The sequence below is a fragment of the Notamacropus eugenii genome, chromosome 2 (assembly GCF_028372415.1).
Source record: "Notamacropus eugenii isolate mMacEug1 chromosome 2, mMacEug1.pri_v2, whole genome shotgun sequence".
Taxonomy (NCBI): domain Eukaryota; kingdom Metazoa; phylum Chordata; class Mammalia; order Diprotodontia; family Macropodidae; genus Notamacropus; species Notamacropus eugenii.
In genome coordinates this window covers 212,221,723-212,241,455 of record NC_092873.1, presented here as the reverse complement: position 1 = coordinate 212,241,455, position 19,733 = coordinate 212,221,723, and the positions used below count along the sequence as shown (strand labels likewise).

The window sequence follows — 19,733 nt, the reverse complement described above, 5'->3', positions numbered from 1 at the left end:
CTGGGTCCTCTGCATATAATCTCTGTCCAAAATAGAGTCTAGGAGGGAGCATGAAAACACACAATTCATAAAGGCCATGCTGGGCAGAACTTGATTTTAGAGCATTTCACCCTAACTCAACTGTATGGTAGAATGCACTGTGTGGATGGAGAAGTATACTAGTGATCAGGTCCAGCCTAGCTACCATTAACAAATCTCCATTCTTATCCCCTTCATTCTCATTCCAGATCCCCAACAGGACTGGGATGCTTCTAGGCTCCATATTGCAGTTTTCCTTGCTGTCTTTCTCACCAGATGATCTTTAATGTATAACCCACTCTCACTCCATTATCTCTTTCTGCACTCAGGTATTCCCAGATCCCTAACCAGTTTCTCAAGCTACTAAATCAACAGATACACCAGCCAGCCCTGAAGCTACTCCCTAAATTTACTAAGTACCTGGGCTGTTTTGTTTCTTTTTCCTGGACTTGTATCTTTTTGCTCTACTGTCCTGTTCTTGATGGTATCTATAAAAAATATCATTTGTAACAATATGAATCATCAAAACAAATAAAAATCCAAGATCTTTCATCATTATATGCTGCAATGATGTGACAACTCTCTGATATTTAACATACCACCCCTATATTCCTGTTAATAACTACACACATACCTTTTGACTGTTATGGTCCCAGTGAGTGTATTTTCACAACTGTATTTTGGCCGTTTCTCAGATGGCATTAAACTGAACCTTGGAGAAAAGAAGTTGTGTCGGTCAGAAAGAATTTATTAAGTTCCTACTATATACCAGTCACTGTGCTAAGCTTTGAGGATACAAAGAAAGGTGAAAGAAAGTCCCAACTTTCCAGGAGCTCTCAGACTAATGGGAAAGACAACATTAGAACAGCTGTGTACAGACAAGCTACATACAGGATAAATTGGAGATAATCAAAAGAGGAAAGGCACTAGCTTTAATGAGGATCAGGAAAGGGTTCTCATAGATGATGGAATTTTAATGGGAACTTGAGGGGAGTCAGGAGGAAGAAATGAGGAGGAACTATTCTAGATAAGGGGAACAGTCAGTGAAAGTGCCTTGAGTCTTGAGATGGGAGGGTCTTGGGCAAGAAACAAGCAAGAAGTTTGTTGTTAACAGATTGCAAAGTATGTGTGGGGGAAAAGGGCTTTGAATGTCTAACAGAAAATTTTCTATTTGATCCTGGAGGTGATAGGGAACCACTGAAGTTTATTGAGTAGCAGGGCATGACATGGTCATATCTGCACTTTAGGAAGATTAATTTGACAGCTGAGTAGAGAGTGACAGGGGTCCAATCAAAATGCTGTTGCAGTTGTCCAAGCATGAAGTAATGAGGAACTGGACCAGGATAAGTAACAATGTCAGAGGAGAGAAAGGTGTGTATGTGAGTGATGTTACAAAGAAAATATCGACAGGACTTGGCAGCAGATTGGCTATGTGAATTGATAAAGAATGAGGAATTGATAATGATACTGTGATTGTAAGCCTGTTTGAATGAGTGAAAGGTTCTTCCCTCAACAGTAAATGGGAAGTTTGGAAGAAGGCAAGGTTTGGGAAGAAATATAACGAGTTCAATTTTAGACATGTTGAATTTAAGATGTTATGCACCATACAATTTGCAATGTCTACTAGGCAATTAGAAATGACAGTCCAGAGGTTAGGGCTAGATATATAGATCTGAGAATTATTATTATAGAGATGATGATTGAAATCATGGAAGCCAAAGAGATCATCAAATGAAATAGTGTAGAAGGAAAAGGAAGAGGTCACGAGACAGAGCTCTAGGAGACAGACACCTTTGGTGGGCATGTCCTGTAGGAGTGTGGTACCAGCCCTACAATTTAGCACAGGTATGGGGGTGCCACGGAGAGTTATAGGGGGGTATGGTCTTTCTCTTGCCACTGGATATGCAGAGAATGAAAGCAGAATTCTGCCTATACTTACAAATACTTTGTAAAGTCCTGTTTAATTTTTTTTTAATCTCCCTTTTCAATATTGGAAAAAAAATCTAACTAGTGTCCAAACTCCAGTCTTTGTTACTCTAGATTGGTCTTAAAGCTTTTTCTTACTTGGTAAGTAGGACAGTTTGAACTGTACATTGATCATATTTCTTTTCATTTTTTACCCCTTCAACAGGAAACTAAAACCCAGTGTGTGCGAATAGCTACCAAAGGTAAGAGGATGACTTTCTTTCACTCCATTTTCCCCCTGTCCTAAGAGGAAAGTGCTTTATTCCTTGCATCAGGACTAATTAAATGTGCCATTTCTATGACATACCTTTTGTAGCACAGCCCAGTTATAGGGCCAGTAAAGTATTCTGACTCTCTTGAGTATCTTTAACACATAATGGCAGGCTACTTTCTACTTACTCCCTTTGTACTTGGCTAGTGGAATCTTGTTTCAAGAACAGGCAGAATTTAGCCAAAATATGAAAAGCTCATTTTTGTCATTTGTACTCAGCAAGGTCTTGTACTTATGAACAGTTGAGTGTTAGGAGAAGTTACCAAGGACTGGTGGAGAGTCACTATAAGCATAAAAGAACCATCCTCCTGTTTCTTTCCTTTTCTTTATTTTTTCTTTTTCTTAAAATTTCAAGAGACACTATAGCATAAGATCTCCATGGAGTAGATTTGCCAAGGCAAATCATGTTGATTCTACATAATATGATGTATAATGTGATGCAGTATTCAGTAGTAAAAAGCAGTTTTGTTTTAGGATAAAGATTTAGGGTTCAGGATGAATGAGATTCTGCTTTTCCCACCACATTTATAGCCTCTCATTGCAAAGTTACATGACTTACCAACAACAAGGAGAAGCATTTGATATATTTTAGTGCTGGAAACAAGATGTTGATGTTAACATGATAATCCTCAAAGAATTGGTGTTGTGTTTATTTGTTGGCTGCTGTCATTAGAAATGGACTTATATTCATGAGCAGTAGTAAATAAGTTTGGGGTAAAAATGAATGGCCACATTGTGTTTGTGTTGGCATCTTTCCTTCCATCATTTCCCAAAGTCTAATCATCAGTCTGCTCAAATAAGCCCTTGTGTTTAATTCCTGATTTGTGATGGCAATTAAAACTATTCCCCTTGCTTTATACAGAACACTGTGTATATATTTCAAAAGAAAATGAAATAACAGTTTTGGAAAACATAGATTAAGTTTCCTTTAATTGTTCAAAGAGAATACAAAAGAGAGAAATCTTAAAGGAGAGAGAGGTAGGAAGGAAAAACTTGCTATATATGATTATTTACTTTTATATAGTTTAGTTTGCGTTCCAGTATATTTTTAGTTGAATTTTCTTAAGAAGTAGTTAGGGAGCAGACATTTCAGGTTCCTTCTAGCATAGTTTTCCCATGGTTTGGGCAGAGACATCTGTTGGATCAGAGTATTCTCAAATTAACACTTGTTGTAGTAAAGAATTTTCCAGGTGTAGCTAGCTATACCTTTGTTTTTACGAGTGACATATTCAAAAGCCCCAGAAATATTTTCAGTTTTTACTGAGTTTTTGTATTTCTTTAGGGAATTTGGTTGTCTTTTTTCCTTACACTAAAAATTTGTTCTCAAACATATTTCTTGGAGTCCAGTATATTTCATGTCATAGAAGTCTAGCTTAAAGTATTTGATAGAAAGCATGGTCTGGAAGGAGCCCTGGATCTGGTATCAAAGGACATGTGTGTAGCTCTTGAGAGATTATGTAGAGACAAAATGGTGTAGTGTCATGGTGTAATGGTGCTATCAACTGAGATCAAGATGGCAGGGAGAGGGGCATTTCTGAGGGAGAGTTAAAGAGTTCTGTTTTGGACTTCTTGAGTTGGAAGGTGTGGAAAGGCATCCATGTCAAGATGGTTTTAAAGGAATACATACCTTCCCCATCAGTCAGCATATTTGGTATTTAACCAAAAGGTGATGGCCTCAAGGTAGCCCATCCCAGAATGCTTAATATGAACAAATCCAAGTCATCATGCCTATAAAAAGAAGGGAGGGAGGGAGGAAGGGAGGGAAGAAAGGAAGAAAGAGATATTCTTTAAGTGCCTACTAATCACCAGTCACTTTGCTAAACCCTTTACAAATCTCATTTGATCCTTACAGCAATCCTAGGAAGTCAGGGCTTTTATGACCCCCATTTTGCAGCTGAAGAGGTTGAAGCAGACAGTGCTTATATGAGTGGCCCAGCGTCACCCAGCTAGTAAGTGTCTGCAACCAAATCTGAACTCCAAACTTCCTAGTTCTAGGGCTCAGCCCTCTATCTTTTGTGTTCCCTAGCTACTAGTGACAGACAGCATGCTGCAGTTTAGTGGAATCAAACTCGAATAAAAACAGATTTAGCTCACTTTTTATGAGGATCCCTACAGATGGAATAATCACTTAGAAAAAACAAATATTAAAATTATCCATGTTACATTTATTTTCATTTATTTTGCTAAATTTTTCCCAATTACATTTAAATCTGCTTCAGACTATTGTGTGACTCTTCTAAGGTAAGGGACAGGGCACTGGACTGGAAGTCATGAACACCTTGAAGTCAAACCCCATTTCTCACACTTCCTACCTGTTTGACCCTGCACTTAAACTCTCTTTGCCCCAATCTAACCCTAAAAGTCTTCTGATCCATAAAATGAAAAGGTTGAATTTTGGCCTCTAAGGTCCATTCCAACCCTGAATTTATGTGCCTTTGATTATCTTTTGCCCGAAATATCAAAGACTTCATTCTTAACTGGTCTCTGTACCTTTAATTTCTCTCTTCTCCACTCCATCCCTCCCAGATTTGCCAAGATAATATCCCCAGTGCAATTAATGGATCAATCCCCAATAACTATTTAATAATATATTGAATAGTATATTGGATCTTCAATAGACCACTGTAGTTTGCTTCCAAATTACTTTTCTAACTTTTTCATGTTTACATACATATTTTCTAAGCATCCTCCTTTCTTTTTTTCTCTGACGTCATTGAACTTTTGCTAAAAATATCTCCAATGTAAGAAATGATCATTTCCCCTTTCCTTTCTAACCTCCATGAAACCTGCCCTGAATCCAATGGATTAAAGTGATCTCTGTCTTCAAATTCATTGTCTTTTGTCCAGACTTTTCCTTTGCATTGACACTCTGACTTTTATCACAATAGGTGGTCTTGTTTTGTTTTACACGTCATTTTGCCTTCATTAGATTGTGAGCTCCTCCAGGGCAGGATCTGTATTGTCAGAGAATCTCTGTTAGAAAGGCCCTCCAAAGTTATCTGGTCCAACTTTTAGTTGAACAGCATTCCCATCAAAGGTTATTGCTTCTGACCGATGACTTCCAGGGATGGAGAACTCACTGTACCCCCAAGGCTACCTGTCCTACTCTTGTATAACTGAGTGTTAGAAAGTTTCTCCTTCTATTGACCTGAATTCTGCCTCTCTACAACTTCCACTTATTCCTATTCATTCTGATATCAAGTAGAAAAGTCTAATCCCTCTTCCAGTCAGCCACCAGTCAAGAAGCATTTATTAAGGACTTATTATGCGGGAGGCACTGTGCTAAGGAATGAGAATACACGAAAGGCAAGCTTTCATCCTAATAGAGGAGACAGCATGTAAACAGCTATTTATAAACAAGTTATATTTAGGCTACATTGGAAGTTATCTCCAGGGGAAAGGAATAAGATTGTGGAGGCCCCGGAAAGGGTTCTCATGTACTATGCAACTAGCTGAGACAAAGGAATCCAGAAAAGCCAGGAAATGGAGATGAAAAGAGAGAGAGTTCCAGGCATGGGAGACAGCCAATGAAATGAGAGGGAAGCCTGTGATATACAACAGCCGTCTCTCAGATTTATGTTTATTCTTCTCCAGGCTAAATTGCCATGGAGTTCCTTGAACTGATGCCTCATGTGGAAGTCAGGATGAAATAATGAAATAATGAACTTGGAGTCAGGGTGCTGTTGTTCTGTAGCAGTTTTTCAGTCGTATATGGCTCTTTGTGACCCCATTTGGGGTTTTCTTGGCAAAGATACTAGACCAGTTTGCCATTTTCTTTTCCAGCTCATTTACAGAAACTGAGATGTACAGGGTTAAGTGACCTACCTGCTCAGGGTCACACAGCTTATAAGTATCTGAGGTCAGATATGAACTCAGGAAGATGAGTCTTTCTGACTCTGGGCCTAGTACTCTATCCGCTGTACCATGTAGCTACCTGGGTTCAAATCCCACTTTAGACTGTTATTAGCTCTGTGACCCTGGGCAAGATAATTAATCTCTCTAAGCCTCATTTGCTTTTTGCATAAAATCAGAGAAGTTGATCTCATTTACCTCACAAAGTTAACATGAGGATCAGACAAGATGATATATTTGAAGTGCTTTGCCAGTCTTAAGGCACCATATGTGTATGTGTATCAGCTTTTATTTCTATTATCACATCATCTTCCCCATTACATTGTGAACTCCTTGCAGGGCAGGAAGTGTCTTTGCCTTTCTTTGTAGCCCTAGTGCTTAGCACAGTGCCTAGCACATAGTAGGCATTTAAATGTTTATTGATTCATTATTATGTGACATGGTTTTCAGTTCTCTTACCTTCAACTTCCAGTTTATCATCTCTCTCCTAAAATGCAGCATGTCCAGAACTACACACAATGGGATCAAAACAGAGTCAAACACATCAGCACCTTTTCTCTGCTGTAACAAGGCTTTTTTGTTACTATAGGCTAGCTTTTTCTTTATTGCTACTTCACACTCGACTTAAACTGAGCTTGCTAATGCAAACCTTTTTCACATGAACTGTTTTCTAACAATGCCTTTCCCATCTTATACATATTCAGTTGACTTTTGGAACTGAAGTGTAGGATTTTTTTCTATACAAATATCTAACAGCTGACTGTTTTTGTACAACCCCACAAACTGAGAATGATCTTTACATTTTTAAATAGGTTTGTTGTACTTTAAAATATAAAAGTATTCTTAGCTCATGGGCCTGGTAAGCCCTTGGGCCAGTATTTTGCTGACCTCTATAACTAAACTATAAAAAGGATGAAGTTTGCTACTGAAAATAGTTTGCCTAATGAGAGTGCTGACAAAATAATAAAATATTCCTTAGGCTGAACAAAGTGTTACGTTTATCCCTATTAAATATAATAGAATGAGGTTTGGTCCTTTAATCTATCAAGATTATTTTTTTTGGCTCCCATTTATGTCATTCAGTATGTTAGCCTTCTTTCTTTTTTTTTATGTCATCAGTTGATTTGGTAAAATGTGCTACCCATGCCTGCATTAAAGTTGCTTAAAAATACTAAACATCACAGGCCCAAGAATAGATCTTTGGGACCTTCCACTACATATCGACATGGAGAAAGGGTGATATCACCATATGGGCCTGATCTCCTATCACTGTAGCTCAGAACTCCCAAACTCAAGAGATCCACAAGGCTCAAACCCTCCCCTCAACCCATCTCCCCAAGCTGGGATTATAGTTATGTGCCAGCAGGCCCAGTTGTTAGTTTGTCCTCCTTGGATATAGTTTGTGAGAGCCTGGGGTATTCGTTAAGTCTATGTAGTTGCTCTTCCTTAACCTGTCTTCAATTGTCCTCAGTTTCAGTAAACACATACTAATTATTTGTTGAGTTGAACTGAATTCCTTATTTGCTTCTATTTAATAGGGTTACCAAGTCACCTTCATGTTATTTTTTGTCCCACAACGCAAAATTTTGTTTTTAAATGCATATACGTTAATAGAAAAATTCAATAAATCTTACATTATTCATTGAATCTAACATAAATATTCTATCTAAAACTGATGTAGTCATTCCTAATTAAATTTCCTGAATAAAAACTTTTTGCAAGTGTACAGTTGTAGCCACTATTTCAGTTTATAAATTTTACTGTAGTGGCATTTTTTCCCTACGTAGATTTACATTTCAACCTAAACTACCATATGATACAGATTCTCTCATCCAAACTGGTAAGCCAGGTCATTTCTAAATGGAATTCATTTAATTATTGTTCTAGCAACTAATATTAATAACAATCATATAACTAATATTTATATAGCATTTATTATATGTTAAGTGCTTTATAGTCATTTGATCCTCACAGTAACTCTGGGAGGTAGGTATCTTTATTATCACCATTTTATAGATAAGGAAACTGAGGAAAATCAGAATCAGTGATCTGCCATGGGTCACACAGCAGCTGACTTTGAACTGGTGTTCCTGACTCGAGTCCCTGTGCTTTATCTGTCTCCTATGCTATCTAGGTGCTCCCAAACTGAAACACATTTTTGCTTTCCTAAGTATATAGTTTTATTCAGATCAGATTTTTTTCCCCTCACTGCTATATGTTTTTATCCCTAGTGTTTGGATTCACCCAGTCTATTTGTTAGCTTAAACTGAAATACAGTTCAGATGAATCTCTCTCCACACCTTAATCATAGTTCCTCGTATGACTTCCTTCTACTGTTTCTTTGGGCCATTGGAACTCACAATTCTATGTGAAGTCTTTTCTTGTGATTTCATCCAAATTAAGAAGTGTGGTAATCTATCAGAGCAGAGGCTCCAAAGGAAAGGTTAACCATTTCCTTTTTTATTACTTGGATCTCAGTTGTTGGACTCTTATGTTAAATGATGAAGATTACAATTAAATATCGGAAGAATGATACAAAGAGGTTGCAGGTGCTTGAACCGTTATTTGGTAGCAAGTTACAATTTAACCTTATGGAGAATTTGGCCCGATTTCATCCTGCAAGAAATGAGCACCATGACTTCAAATCCTTTAGCAACAGGGAATATTGAAGAGATTTCATTTTCAGTTTTTTGCAATATGCTGTTCATTATATTCCATGATGACTGAAGCTGAGTCCTAAGGTGATTGGAACTGCAGAGCTGTTTTTTACATTAGCACAAGTCACTCCCTTTTCTGCTTTCCTGATGCATGGCATACATGCAGATTTCACCTTCTTCCTGATGGGGGCAATATGGAAGAAGTTTAACACAGAAAGGGAGCATATATCCTTCCCCTGAAAATAGTGCTCTTTCCAGTACACCCTACTATGTCCTTTGAGTCTAGGGATGTATAGTGAACATAGAGTTCCATATCCCCCATAGTAAAATTGGACAAGGGAAATTCTTAGAAAAATATTTGTATATCCATTGGTTTTTTTTTTAAATTATGTATGTGTATATCCATCCACAACCACACCCATATTTACTTCCCTTCTCTTCTTTTGGGTCAGCTAGATATCAAAGTGGAAAGAGTACTAGACCTGGAGGCAGGAAGATCCAAGTTTAGATTCAGCTTAGGATACTTACTAGACCTGGAGGCAGGAAGATCCAAGTTTAGATTCAGCTTAGGATACTTACTAGACCTGGAGTCAGGAAGATCCAAGTTTAGATTCAGCCTAGGATACTTACTAGACCTGGAGTCAGGAAGATCCACGTTTGGATTCAGCCTAGGATACTTACTAGACCTGGAGTCAGGAAGATCCAAGTTTGGATTCAGCCTAGGATACTTACTAGACCTGGAGGCAGGAAGATCCACGTTTGGATTCAGCCTAGGATACTTACTAGACCTGGAGGCAGGAAGATCCAAGTAGATTCAGCCTAGGATACTTAGTAGTTGTTTGACCTGGAGAAAGTCACTTAACCTTTGTTTACTTAACTGTAAAATGAAGATAATAATATCACTTGCTTCCTAGAGTTGTGGTAACACTCAAGTAAGGCTAATATCTGTAAAGTGCTTAGCACAATGCCTAGGACATCATAGGCACTATATAAATGCTTATTCCCTTTCCCCCTTCCCTTTTGAGAACTTTAATTCTGAAAGACTCAGTCTTCATCTTGAGACAAAAAGTGGGATCATAACCATACTAACATATTACTGATAGAGCAGCTGAGGAGTAAATATCTTCCCAATATCTGCATCACCCACATCACTCTCCTACTCAGGCATCATCAATGGCTTCCCAATGGTTCTAAGATTAAAAAAGATTTTTCAAACTAGCATTTAAAGCCTCCTTCAAGAAGAACTTTTAATATATTTTTCATGTTATTCTCCTTCATACACTCTATATTTCACCCAAATTGGACTACCTGCTGGTCCCCAAACTCAACATTATATTTTCTATTTCTTTGCCTTTTACACAGGCACCCTATGTGTGGAATGCACTGTTTTCTCACTTCTATTTCTTAGAATCCTGGGCTTCCATCAGGGATCAATTTAGATTCCACCACCTGTTGGAATTATCTCCTAATTTCCCTATGTTTTAGTGCTGTCTCCCTCTCTAAATTATTTTGCATGCACTTATCTGTATGCCTGTTTCCCATCCACTCCCACACACATCAATACAATGGAAACTCCAAAAGCTCTGTGAATGTTTCTGTTTGACTTTGTATTCTATGTAATTTGCGTTTAGAAGGTAATTAATAAATATTTTACCTGAATTGAATTTACAATAATAAAAGGAGATGATACAGACTACTTGCTATCCAAGCTAAGTCAGTATCTGTATTTGCCAAAAACAGCAGACAGTTATCTGTCCTCAAAAGATATGAGACAACTACCTTTTTGTAAAATACACAACATTTCGTGCCTTCAGGACAGTATTACAGAGAAATTGAAGGAAGTGATCCGCACCAAAAAGGAAAAAAAAATTAAAGATAAATGCAAGGTAGTACACTTATGGGGGGAAAAAACCCTACAAGGAAAGTAAAAACACCCTGAGAAAATACCAGTCAACATCATATGTCTAGTGGAAATTGATCTAGGTAGCACACTGTAAGTGCAGAACTACACGAGTCAGCATCTTTTAACTTTATAGCACAAACCAGACAATTAATCCTGAGCCATCTATGGGAATGAAAGAAAAGAGAACCTGGATATAAAGGTAGTCACAAGTAAGTTACATTGAAGTTCGTATCACCTCATTCAACAGATCTTTACAAAAGACTGCTGACAAGGAGCAGTGATTGCCTGGTCATATGACTTATTCAGCCCAGACCTACAACTAGGTCTCTCAGATGACTAAGAAATCCAAGACCCACTAGTAATATGATCCTGATGTCAAGTTAAAGTGACTGTGGGAATGTCTAGCTAGATTGTTAATGCCAGGAATTGTGCTGGCCGAGGGTTAAAGTATTTTTCATCTCTAGCATCCCTGAGTTAGGTTGCTATGGTGAGAATAGTGCCTGATTGAGCCCAACCACTCAAATCAATAGCTGCCAGCACTAGGGTAACTTTGGCACTCTTATGAGGGCAGTCCAAAATTTCCCAGGGGCTTTTTTTATTATGTGTGAATCTTTTTCTCCTGGTAAAAAGGATCAGCAAACCTTACTTCACCAATTTTGAAAGAGCCAGGAGACCTTATTCTTATTTACCTTTTAAAACAACTGAATATTTGCTAAACATGGGTTAAAAAAATATAAAAATCTAGATAAGACAGAATCTAGGATTAAAAATGTAGAGGTAGCAAATTAATCTTTTTCTAGATTGTTCAGAAACTTTGTAAAATTCCACATCCAATTCTTGGCTCCATAGCTTGGAAAGGATTCAGAAAGGACTGTAAATAATTCAAGTCAAGTGAACAAGCATTTTTTAAAAATTTACCCATGTGGCATGCACTATGCTCATACCTGGGGATAGAAAGAAAGGGGAAAAATAGTAAAATATTAGACTATGAAAAATGACATATAGATATTTTAATTATTAGCAAAGAGGGAAAGGAGGCTAGGGGGTACCCATTACTTACACAGAGCATTTGGCTAGGGTCAGGAAGACTCAAGTTTAGATTCAGCCTAGCACCTATGTGGCCTGGAGAAAATCACTTAAACTTTGTTTACCTTGGTTTATTCGATTGTAAATTGAGGGTAATACAATCACCTGCTTCATAAGACTCAAGTAAGGTTAATATTTGTAAAGCATTTAGCACAGTGCCTAGCACATAGTAGGCACTATATAAATGATTATTCCCTTTTTCCCTTCCCTTCTGATGTGGGATTTTTGAGAGCTTTAATTTCAAAAGATTCAGTCTGCATCTTGAGACAGAAAGTGGAACTGATAGAACAACTTTGGTAGTAGAAAGGGTTTCCTCACAAGGAATTCCCTATACTGTTAAAAGCCACAGATTGAACAACCAAAATAGGAAGGAGAGTGACCAACTGTTATTTATCTCCACTGAGAATAATACTAGAAAAAAACGTATCATGTTGACATTTTAACTAGTTCAATAAAACTTCTGTAAAATATTTTTTTTAGAAAAGTTAAAAGAAAATCACCCATTATTGGATATATTTACCTTTAAATTTTTTATTTGCTTATGCTTTGATCTGTGGTCTGTACTGAGTCCTTGGATGCTTGTGAAGTAATTATAGTGCCTCTCCTGAAACCAATTCTCACTTGTACATCTTTTCCACACCTTGTCCATGTGCATAGCTTGTCCCTTAATCCATCCTGCCTGGATGTTCCTGAAAAACATAAAGGAAAGGTATTTAGTTGAGTATATACCTGGAAGATTGAGAGGAAAATGAGAAAATACTAAAGATATAAAGAGCAGGCAAAATAAAATAGTATCAGGTGGTATAAGAAAAGTGACCATTAAGGATAGCAGGATTGAAAAGGAAGAGTGGCAGTTTGGAAAGAGAAGGAGCCAGAATTGAGATCATGTTGGAGGGGAGGTTATGGGGAAAAGAAATTGGACAGGTCTTCCTCAGACCTGTGCCTTGACATCTGCCTTTACCAGTCATGAACACGCACCTCGATTTTGACTCTCTCATTTCAGAACTGCTCTATCATGAGGCCAGGCAGCGAGAAGATAGAAAAGAAAGACCAGTCAGTAAGGAGGTGGGTAGGCAAACTCTGGAGGGCATTCTAGGGCCATTTCCATTGACTAAACTAAATCTTGAGACCTATTAAAAAGCACTGGCATGGCATCTACTCTCCCCTTTCCCCACTTTGTTGCAGTTTGGAAGCTTGCTTCAGGGGAAAAAGACTTTCATGAATTTGTTAAAGGATAGAGTTACTCTTGAAGGCATTTGCCAAGTAAAGCCAAAGAGAACTTAGCAACACAAAGTAAAGTTGGGGAAAGTAGTCAGTGAGTTAGTATGGCAGGTGAAAAGAAGACCTTGGTAAAGTAAAATATGGCGAACAGCACAGAACCAACCCAAGAAGATAATCCAAGGAAAATATTTGAAATTTTTTTTAATGCTTTAAAACATACATAAATTATAAAAACATGTAAGTTGCAAGTGTGTATTTCTGCTGGTTTATTTGAACATAAACTTGAAATTTAAAAAAAAAACAATGCTCATTCTGCTTCTAATTTTTTTTTTTTATCATTGCAAATTTTGGAACAACATGGATAACTCCTTGATGTAACTTTTATTCTGGATACAGAATATTAGAATAGCATCTGTCAGTATAAGCACGGGGTTAGATATTCCCCAAGACTCTTGGGGTTTAGTTGTGTCCCATATTTCTGGCATGTACAGTGTACCTGCCCTTCTTTTATGACCAAGAACCCCTGTACTTCCATTTAGTTCACATTTGGTCTGTGATTCACAAAAGTATATTGAGAGAGTCCCTGTCCCCTGGTAGACAAGTAACATATTAATAGACTTAGCTCTTCTCAGCAATCCAAGTCAATTCTGAAAGACCCATGGTGGAAAATGCTATCCACATCCATAAAAAGACTAACTATGAGGCCTTGGTAAGTTGCCTAATCTATCCAAGCTTTGTTTCCTCATGCCTAAAATTAAAATAATTCCTGAAGTAGTTATGTTACTAATACTCATTTGGATAGATGCATGAATAAATATTAACAAGTTAAATAAGAAATGGTGTTATAATGTCAAATAGAAATAGTGTATGTGATAAGATAGCAAATGAGGAGGAGTCATGGCAGTTACCAGCAGATCTGACACCAAGAAGAGTTGGTTGTCTCTTCTTTCTAGGCCAATAGGTTTCTGTTGAGGAGGCACAATTTTAGGAGTTATTTATATGGAGGGGGGGAGAACGTGTACATACATTAGAATCTAATAAGAGAAAAGTAATTGCACCAGTAGTGGATTAGGAGACAACTTGTAGGTAGGAGTTGTGTGAATTTAGAATTGCACAATTATGTTTGTTATGAGCACATAAATAAATAGAAGTTAAAAGAAGGAAGAAAGCCATGAAAAGCTTTGAAGCAGACGATGAAACCTAGTCCTGGTACTGTGGGAAATTATGATTAAAATTATGGAAGTAAATGACTGCAACTCCTAGCTTCCTCAAAAATATATTTTTTAAAATGCTTAGCACAACACATGTACAAAAATATTGATAGAGGCTCTTTTTGTGGTGGCAAAGAATTGGAAGTTGAAGGGATGTCTGAACAAGTTCTAGTATTTGAATGTGAGGGAATACTATTGTTCCATAAGAAATGATGAGCAGGCAGACTTCAGAAAAACCTGGAAAGACTTACATGAACTAATGCTGACTGAATTGAGCAGAACCAGGAGAACATTGTACATAGTAACAGCAACATGGTGCAATAATCATATGGGAAAGATTTAGTTTTTCTTAGCAATGCAGCTTTCCAAGACAACTCCAAAAGACTCATGATGAAAAATGCTATCCAATCCAGAAAAAGAACTATTGAGTCTGAATTCCAGATCAAAGCATACTGTTTACTCTCTCTTTTTGTTGTTGTTTTTTCTTTCTTGTGGTTTCTGCCATTGCTTCTAATTCTTCTTTACAACATGACTAATGTGAAAATGCATATTATATATAGAAAGGGGAGGGTGGGGGGGAGGGAGGGAGGGGGAAACAGAGAGAGAGAGAGAGAGACTATGTCAGGTTGTATGCTATCTTGGAGGTGGGGGAGAGAGAAGAGGAGGAGAAAATTTAGAACTCAAAATCTTATGAAAGTGAGTGTTGAAAACTAAAAATAAATAAGAGAGAAAAAAGTTAAATGCTGCCATTAGTAATAAAATAACTAATCACCAAGAAAAATATGCTTAGCACAGTGCTGGCATATAGTCGACAACATAAATGATTTTTCTCTTCCTTCCTCTTTCCTTCCCTTTCCCCTAGAGGAAAACTACTGTTAAAAAATTATAGAAGTGAATGTATACATAAATGAATGGAAGAAAAACCATTTATTAAGTGCTGAGGGCTTTGCTAAGTGCTGGGGATACAGTCCCTGTCCCCAAAGCTTACGTTCTGTTATAGGAAGACAGTAGGCCAGAGAAGTTTGGAAAGACGCAGGACAACAGGAGTCTCTCAGAGTGAGAATTCTAGAGCTGAAAGGATTAATTTCTCTAGGCCGCGTGGTCTGTGGGTCAAGTGGAGATAGATAAAAATGCTGACAATAAAAGATAGGGAAAAGCTGTGTCAAAAACTGAACAGATATAATTATGAATCCACCAACACTTAGAAGTCAGATAATCTTTCACATTTTTATAGATGAAGAAATTGCTGCTAAAACACTCTGGATTGTAAAGGACTCTCAGTCTCCAACAAGAATTTACCTACATAGCCCCCTCTCGTCAATATTCTAGACCCCTTAGAAATATTGGAAATAGGAAATTCCAGTGGTCATCCTCATGACAACCTGACCCCTAGTCCCCCAAATAAATTTTTTATACATACAAAAGAGAACGAAATAGCATCTCTGAATTGGGCATGCATCTTTTCAGTACTTAAACCCCAAATATTCAGTCATGCATGTCTGTTGAGTGAATGAATGCCCCAAACAAAGAAGGATTTAGATTGTGTTTTACCATAATCCAAAATTCAGATACAAAGTAGTGAAATTTTGAGGTATGCAAAGTCAGAGAAGCCTTGAGATAGCCTTCTGACAAAGAGAAAAAAGAAGAGGTAAGTGAAGGGGCCCATACATGGTACTTGGAACACAGCTCTTGGGGAGGAATGAAAGTACTTACTCGACCTTCCCATTTTTTTCTTCATAGCATTTGTAGATATGCTACACCTATAGAACAGTGTACACCCTAGTTTGATAAGTCAGTTTCTTTGTGGTCCTATTCACTAGCTCCGTTCTCAAAGCCAAGTTGGGACAACTAGTCTTTGCATTCTAAACTCAAGATGCTATATTTTTTTTCAGAATTTGAGAGGTGACTAAAGAAAGTATAGGATATCAGAAAGAATTAGCTTTCTGATTTCACGTAAATTTATTCATATATCTCTGAATTATTTTGCCCTGGAAAATACTAGATTAAAGGGAGAACTAATTCTGTGTCACCCATGCCACACCTCCACTAGAATGGTGTGAAGCAATCATCACTACTTTGCAAATACTGCGCATTAAATCTGTAAGCTGGAAGGCCTTTAATAAAGCTGAGGTACATAAAAGTTCAATGTCTTCCCAAGGTAACCTTGCAAGCATAACCACAATTGGAATCCAGTCCGTTCGTTTCCCACTGTTCTATTTTATGATAGTGATAGGGTGCTGTAGAGTATATATTGAAGGTGACTGTTTGGAGATTTATGGCTGTAGCTTAAAGAGTAGAAAGGAAGGACTATACATATAGGCTACGTCAAGACAAAAATATGGCTAGACTTGAAAATAAATTGCAAACATAGTCACCAGTTGAAAAATGCTTTTAAAGGAGAGAATTTGGAACTCAAAATTTTTGAAAAATGAATGTTGAAATTGTTTTTACATGCAATTGGGGAAAAATAAAATTGTTTTTTAAATGCTTTTAATTTTCATGCTTACCAATCAGCATACAAGATGGGACCTCCAAGACCTTCTACTTTGGTTAATGTAAAGTGGCAATATCCCTAATTTATAGATGATACAATGAAGGTCCAGTGAAGATATGAAGTTATGAGTATTACACTGACATTTCACATTTTGTGATAGGGAAGCTACATAGGTATTAGAGAGTATATAAGAGAAAATAGGAATTAAAGGGGTTTGTGTGCGTGTGGTTTTATGAAGGAAAAGCGAGGCGTTTTTGTTTTGGTTTTTGCCATTTTGATTTGTCAACAAGACATTCAGATCAAGATATCCTATAGATAGAGTGGCCTCAACTAAAACCAATGAGTTTAGTGATAGCCACATTCTACTTTATATAGATAATAATAATGATGATAATAACTGACATTATGCACCACTTTAACATTTACAAAGCACTATACATACATTATGTCATTTGACCTCCACAGTAGCCCTCTCAGATAAGAAAGCTGATGCCAGTTAATGCCACTTACTTAAAGTCAGAGCTTGCCAGTGGGAAATAAGACCCGTGTCTCTCTTTTCTTCAGTAGTCCATATTTTCTAATGAACATAAATCACCTTGAATATTTTTAATGTTGTGTTTCAAAATTGTCTGTAACATTTTAAAGTCATTATATTTATTAAGAACCCCCCCCCCCCCAATCTTTAGGACCCAGACCCCCTGATAAATTTGATAAACTTAAATAAATAAAATAAATAAATAAACTTGATAAATTTAAAACCATAACTTAGTACAGCTGGGCAGTTTTTCTGTGACAGCACTCCCCTTGGTTGGCACAAATAATCTAGAGTTGGATCTGCCTTTGTCTCTGAAACATAATAGAGTATTGTGTTATAAACTATGTTTCACACAGCTAACATCCTTTTATACATTTTGCTGTCATATTAGCTAGAATTCAGCTCTAGTGCAGGATATAAAATGTTTTCATTGTAACTTAACAGCTAATAGTCTTGTATCACCATTCTTTGTGGAATTTTGAATATATGCTAATTTAATTCTCTTAAGGAAATCACATTTTACATTCTTCAATTTGCCCCTTTCTTAATTCATACAAATATGCAACGTGCTATAATGGATTTTGCTCAATGGATTTTTGAAAATAGCAGTTTCCTGCAAATATTGATTAATCCTTTATCAATATTAAACCTCCAAGGATCACTGCATTTAAATTGAAACTTTGATTAGATAGTACTTTGTAAATAGTTATGGCACCATATCGTCTCATGTTTTCTAAATATAAAAAATTACAGAGGCTAAAATAATAACTCATCTGAGCAAATTACTGATAGCAAAAAACAAGAAATAGTGTGAAATTCAGGTGTTGAATAATGCTCTTAGTGTAAGCCTGAAAGGCAAAATCAATAGTGTGTGAAATTGGAAAATATATGATAAACTGTTCCTATAGATACTACAAATTGTGACATGCTTAATTGTGCCGGATTTTCCCTGCTTTCATTGTTAGTAACTTCCTAAATAAAATTCATGTTTTGTCCAGTTATGTAGGTAGAGAAGATATTTTCAGTACAATCTAACATTTTCCCAGAAAATACAAATTATTTCTTTAGGAAAAATTATAGTTTATGAAAGACAAACATTTCTAGAAAAAAGACTTTTAATCATAAGCATGATTTCTAAACTCAAGTCAATCCTAGCTATTTTTGTTCTAAAAGTTTACTTATAAATTCAATTATTTTCCCCCTTCAGAATGAATAGTGATTAAGTTTTCAGGACAGAACATAATGTCTCATTTTACTGACTCATAATATAGTCAAAATTTATTTCTTGCAATAGTGATAAAGAACCTGATTATAATATGACGTAATTTTATGTGAAAACAGATTTTGAGTTTCCACTTGAGATAGAATGAACATCTCTTCTGGTACTTGTCTCTTGTTCCTGCACTCAGCTATGGGAGCAGGAGTGTGGTTTTCACTGCTCTATCAGTCGACGGAAGATTGGTAGGGGGAGAATGAGAGTCCCTGAAATAGGGTTATGTGAACAGAAATCCTGGACTTTTCTAATAGTGGTGAGTAAAGAAGCATTCTGGCACCTGTGGGAGGGAGGTGGTGTTCCCCAGAGCCAGTTTTACCTTATTCTCATGAGACTTCCCAATATCCAGGAAGAATTCCCCTGAATAATCAAAGACAGTATCTACTTTTACCTAGTATTGCCTAGTGGAAAATTGAAATGTATAGATCTTAGGGGCATAATAGTACTTAGAAGTCCTTAAATGGATGAGGAGCAGTGATCTGGTAACTGAGCTGTAAGCAAGCCAGAAGTAGGTGTTAACTTCAATATTTAAAATATTTTTTTAGCACAACTTAGCCCTCTACTGAAGTAGACCAAAGCAGCTCCATACCTTGAAAAACACTCATGAACTTGCTTTGGCCAAAACAATTTATTGTGTGATGGCCATCCTTCCAGTGATGCATCATGGAACAAGTATTTCATGTTGTTGTTGAGTTTTTTAATTCATGCCCAACTCTTCATGTCCGCAGTTGGGGTTTTCTTGGCAGTGACAGAGGAGTAGTTTGCCATTTTCTTCTCTGACTCATTACTGATCTAGTGTCACACAGCCTAGTTAATCTCGGAGAACAGATTTGACCTTAAGAAGAGAGGTCTTCCTGACTCTAGGCCCAGCTCTCTCTCGAATGCATCTAGTTCATGATTATATATTTATCTAGTTCATAATTAAGGCCTCTCAGAATGGCCTGTTCTTCCAGCACTTGCCCTCCGTTGGTATATCCTGAGGACCCAAGCAATCCTCTGTGGAATGTTGAGGTAAGTATGGAACAGGATGGTAATCCTGTAGGAATATGTGGATAAGGCAATGCAGTTAAATTAGGTCATTATATAGAAAGGAGAGGTATTTTGTTAAATAGTGATGTTTCAAAAAAAAAAAATCCTGACTGGAAAAATAGCATGGTGTCTATAGAACCTTTCCAGAACTGAGGAAAATCTGCTGTGTAGAAGGAAAAAAAATAAATGTCAGGTTTTCTTTTTAAAATTCATTGCCT

At 37.0% G+C, this 19,733-nt stretch overlaps 1 protein-coding gene across 2 annotated transcripts in view; it reads left to right on the top strand.

Moving 5' to 3' along the window:
* PTPRK (protein tyrosine phosphatase receptor type K) overlaps positions 1-19,733 on the top strand; it is a 739,357-nt gene that overhangs the window by 599,395 nt on the left and 120,229 nt on the right. For both annotated transcript variants that reach the window (XM_072643296.1, XM_072643295.1), the window contains exon 13: positions 2,150-2,186. In XM_072643296.1, the coding sequence (XP_072499397.1) occupies positions 2,150-2,186 (37 nt within the window). The remainder of the gene's footprint in view (positions 1-2,149; positions 2,187-19,733) is intronic.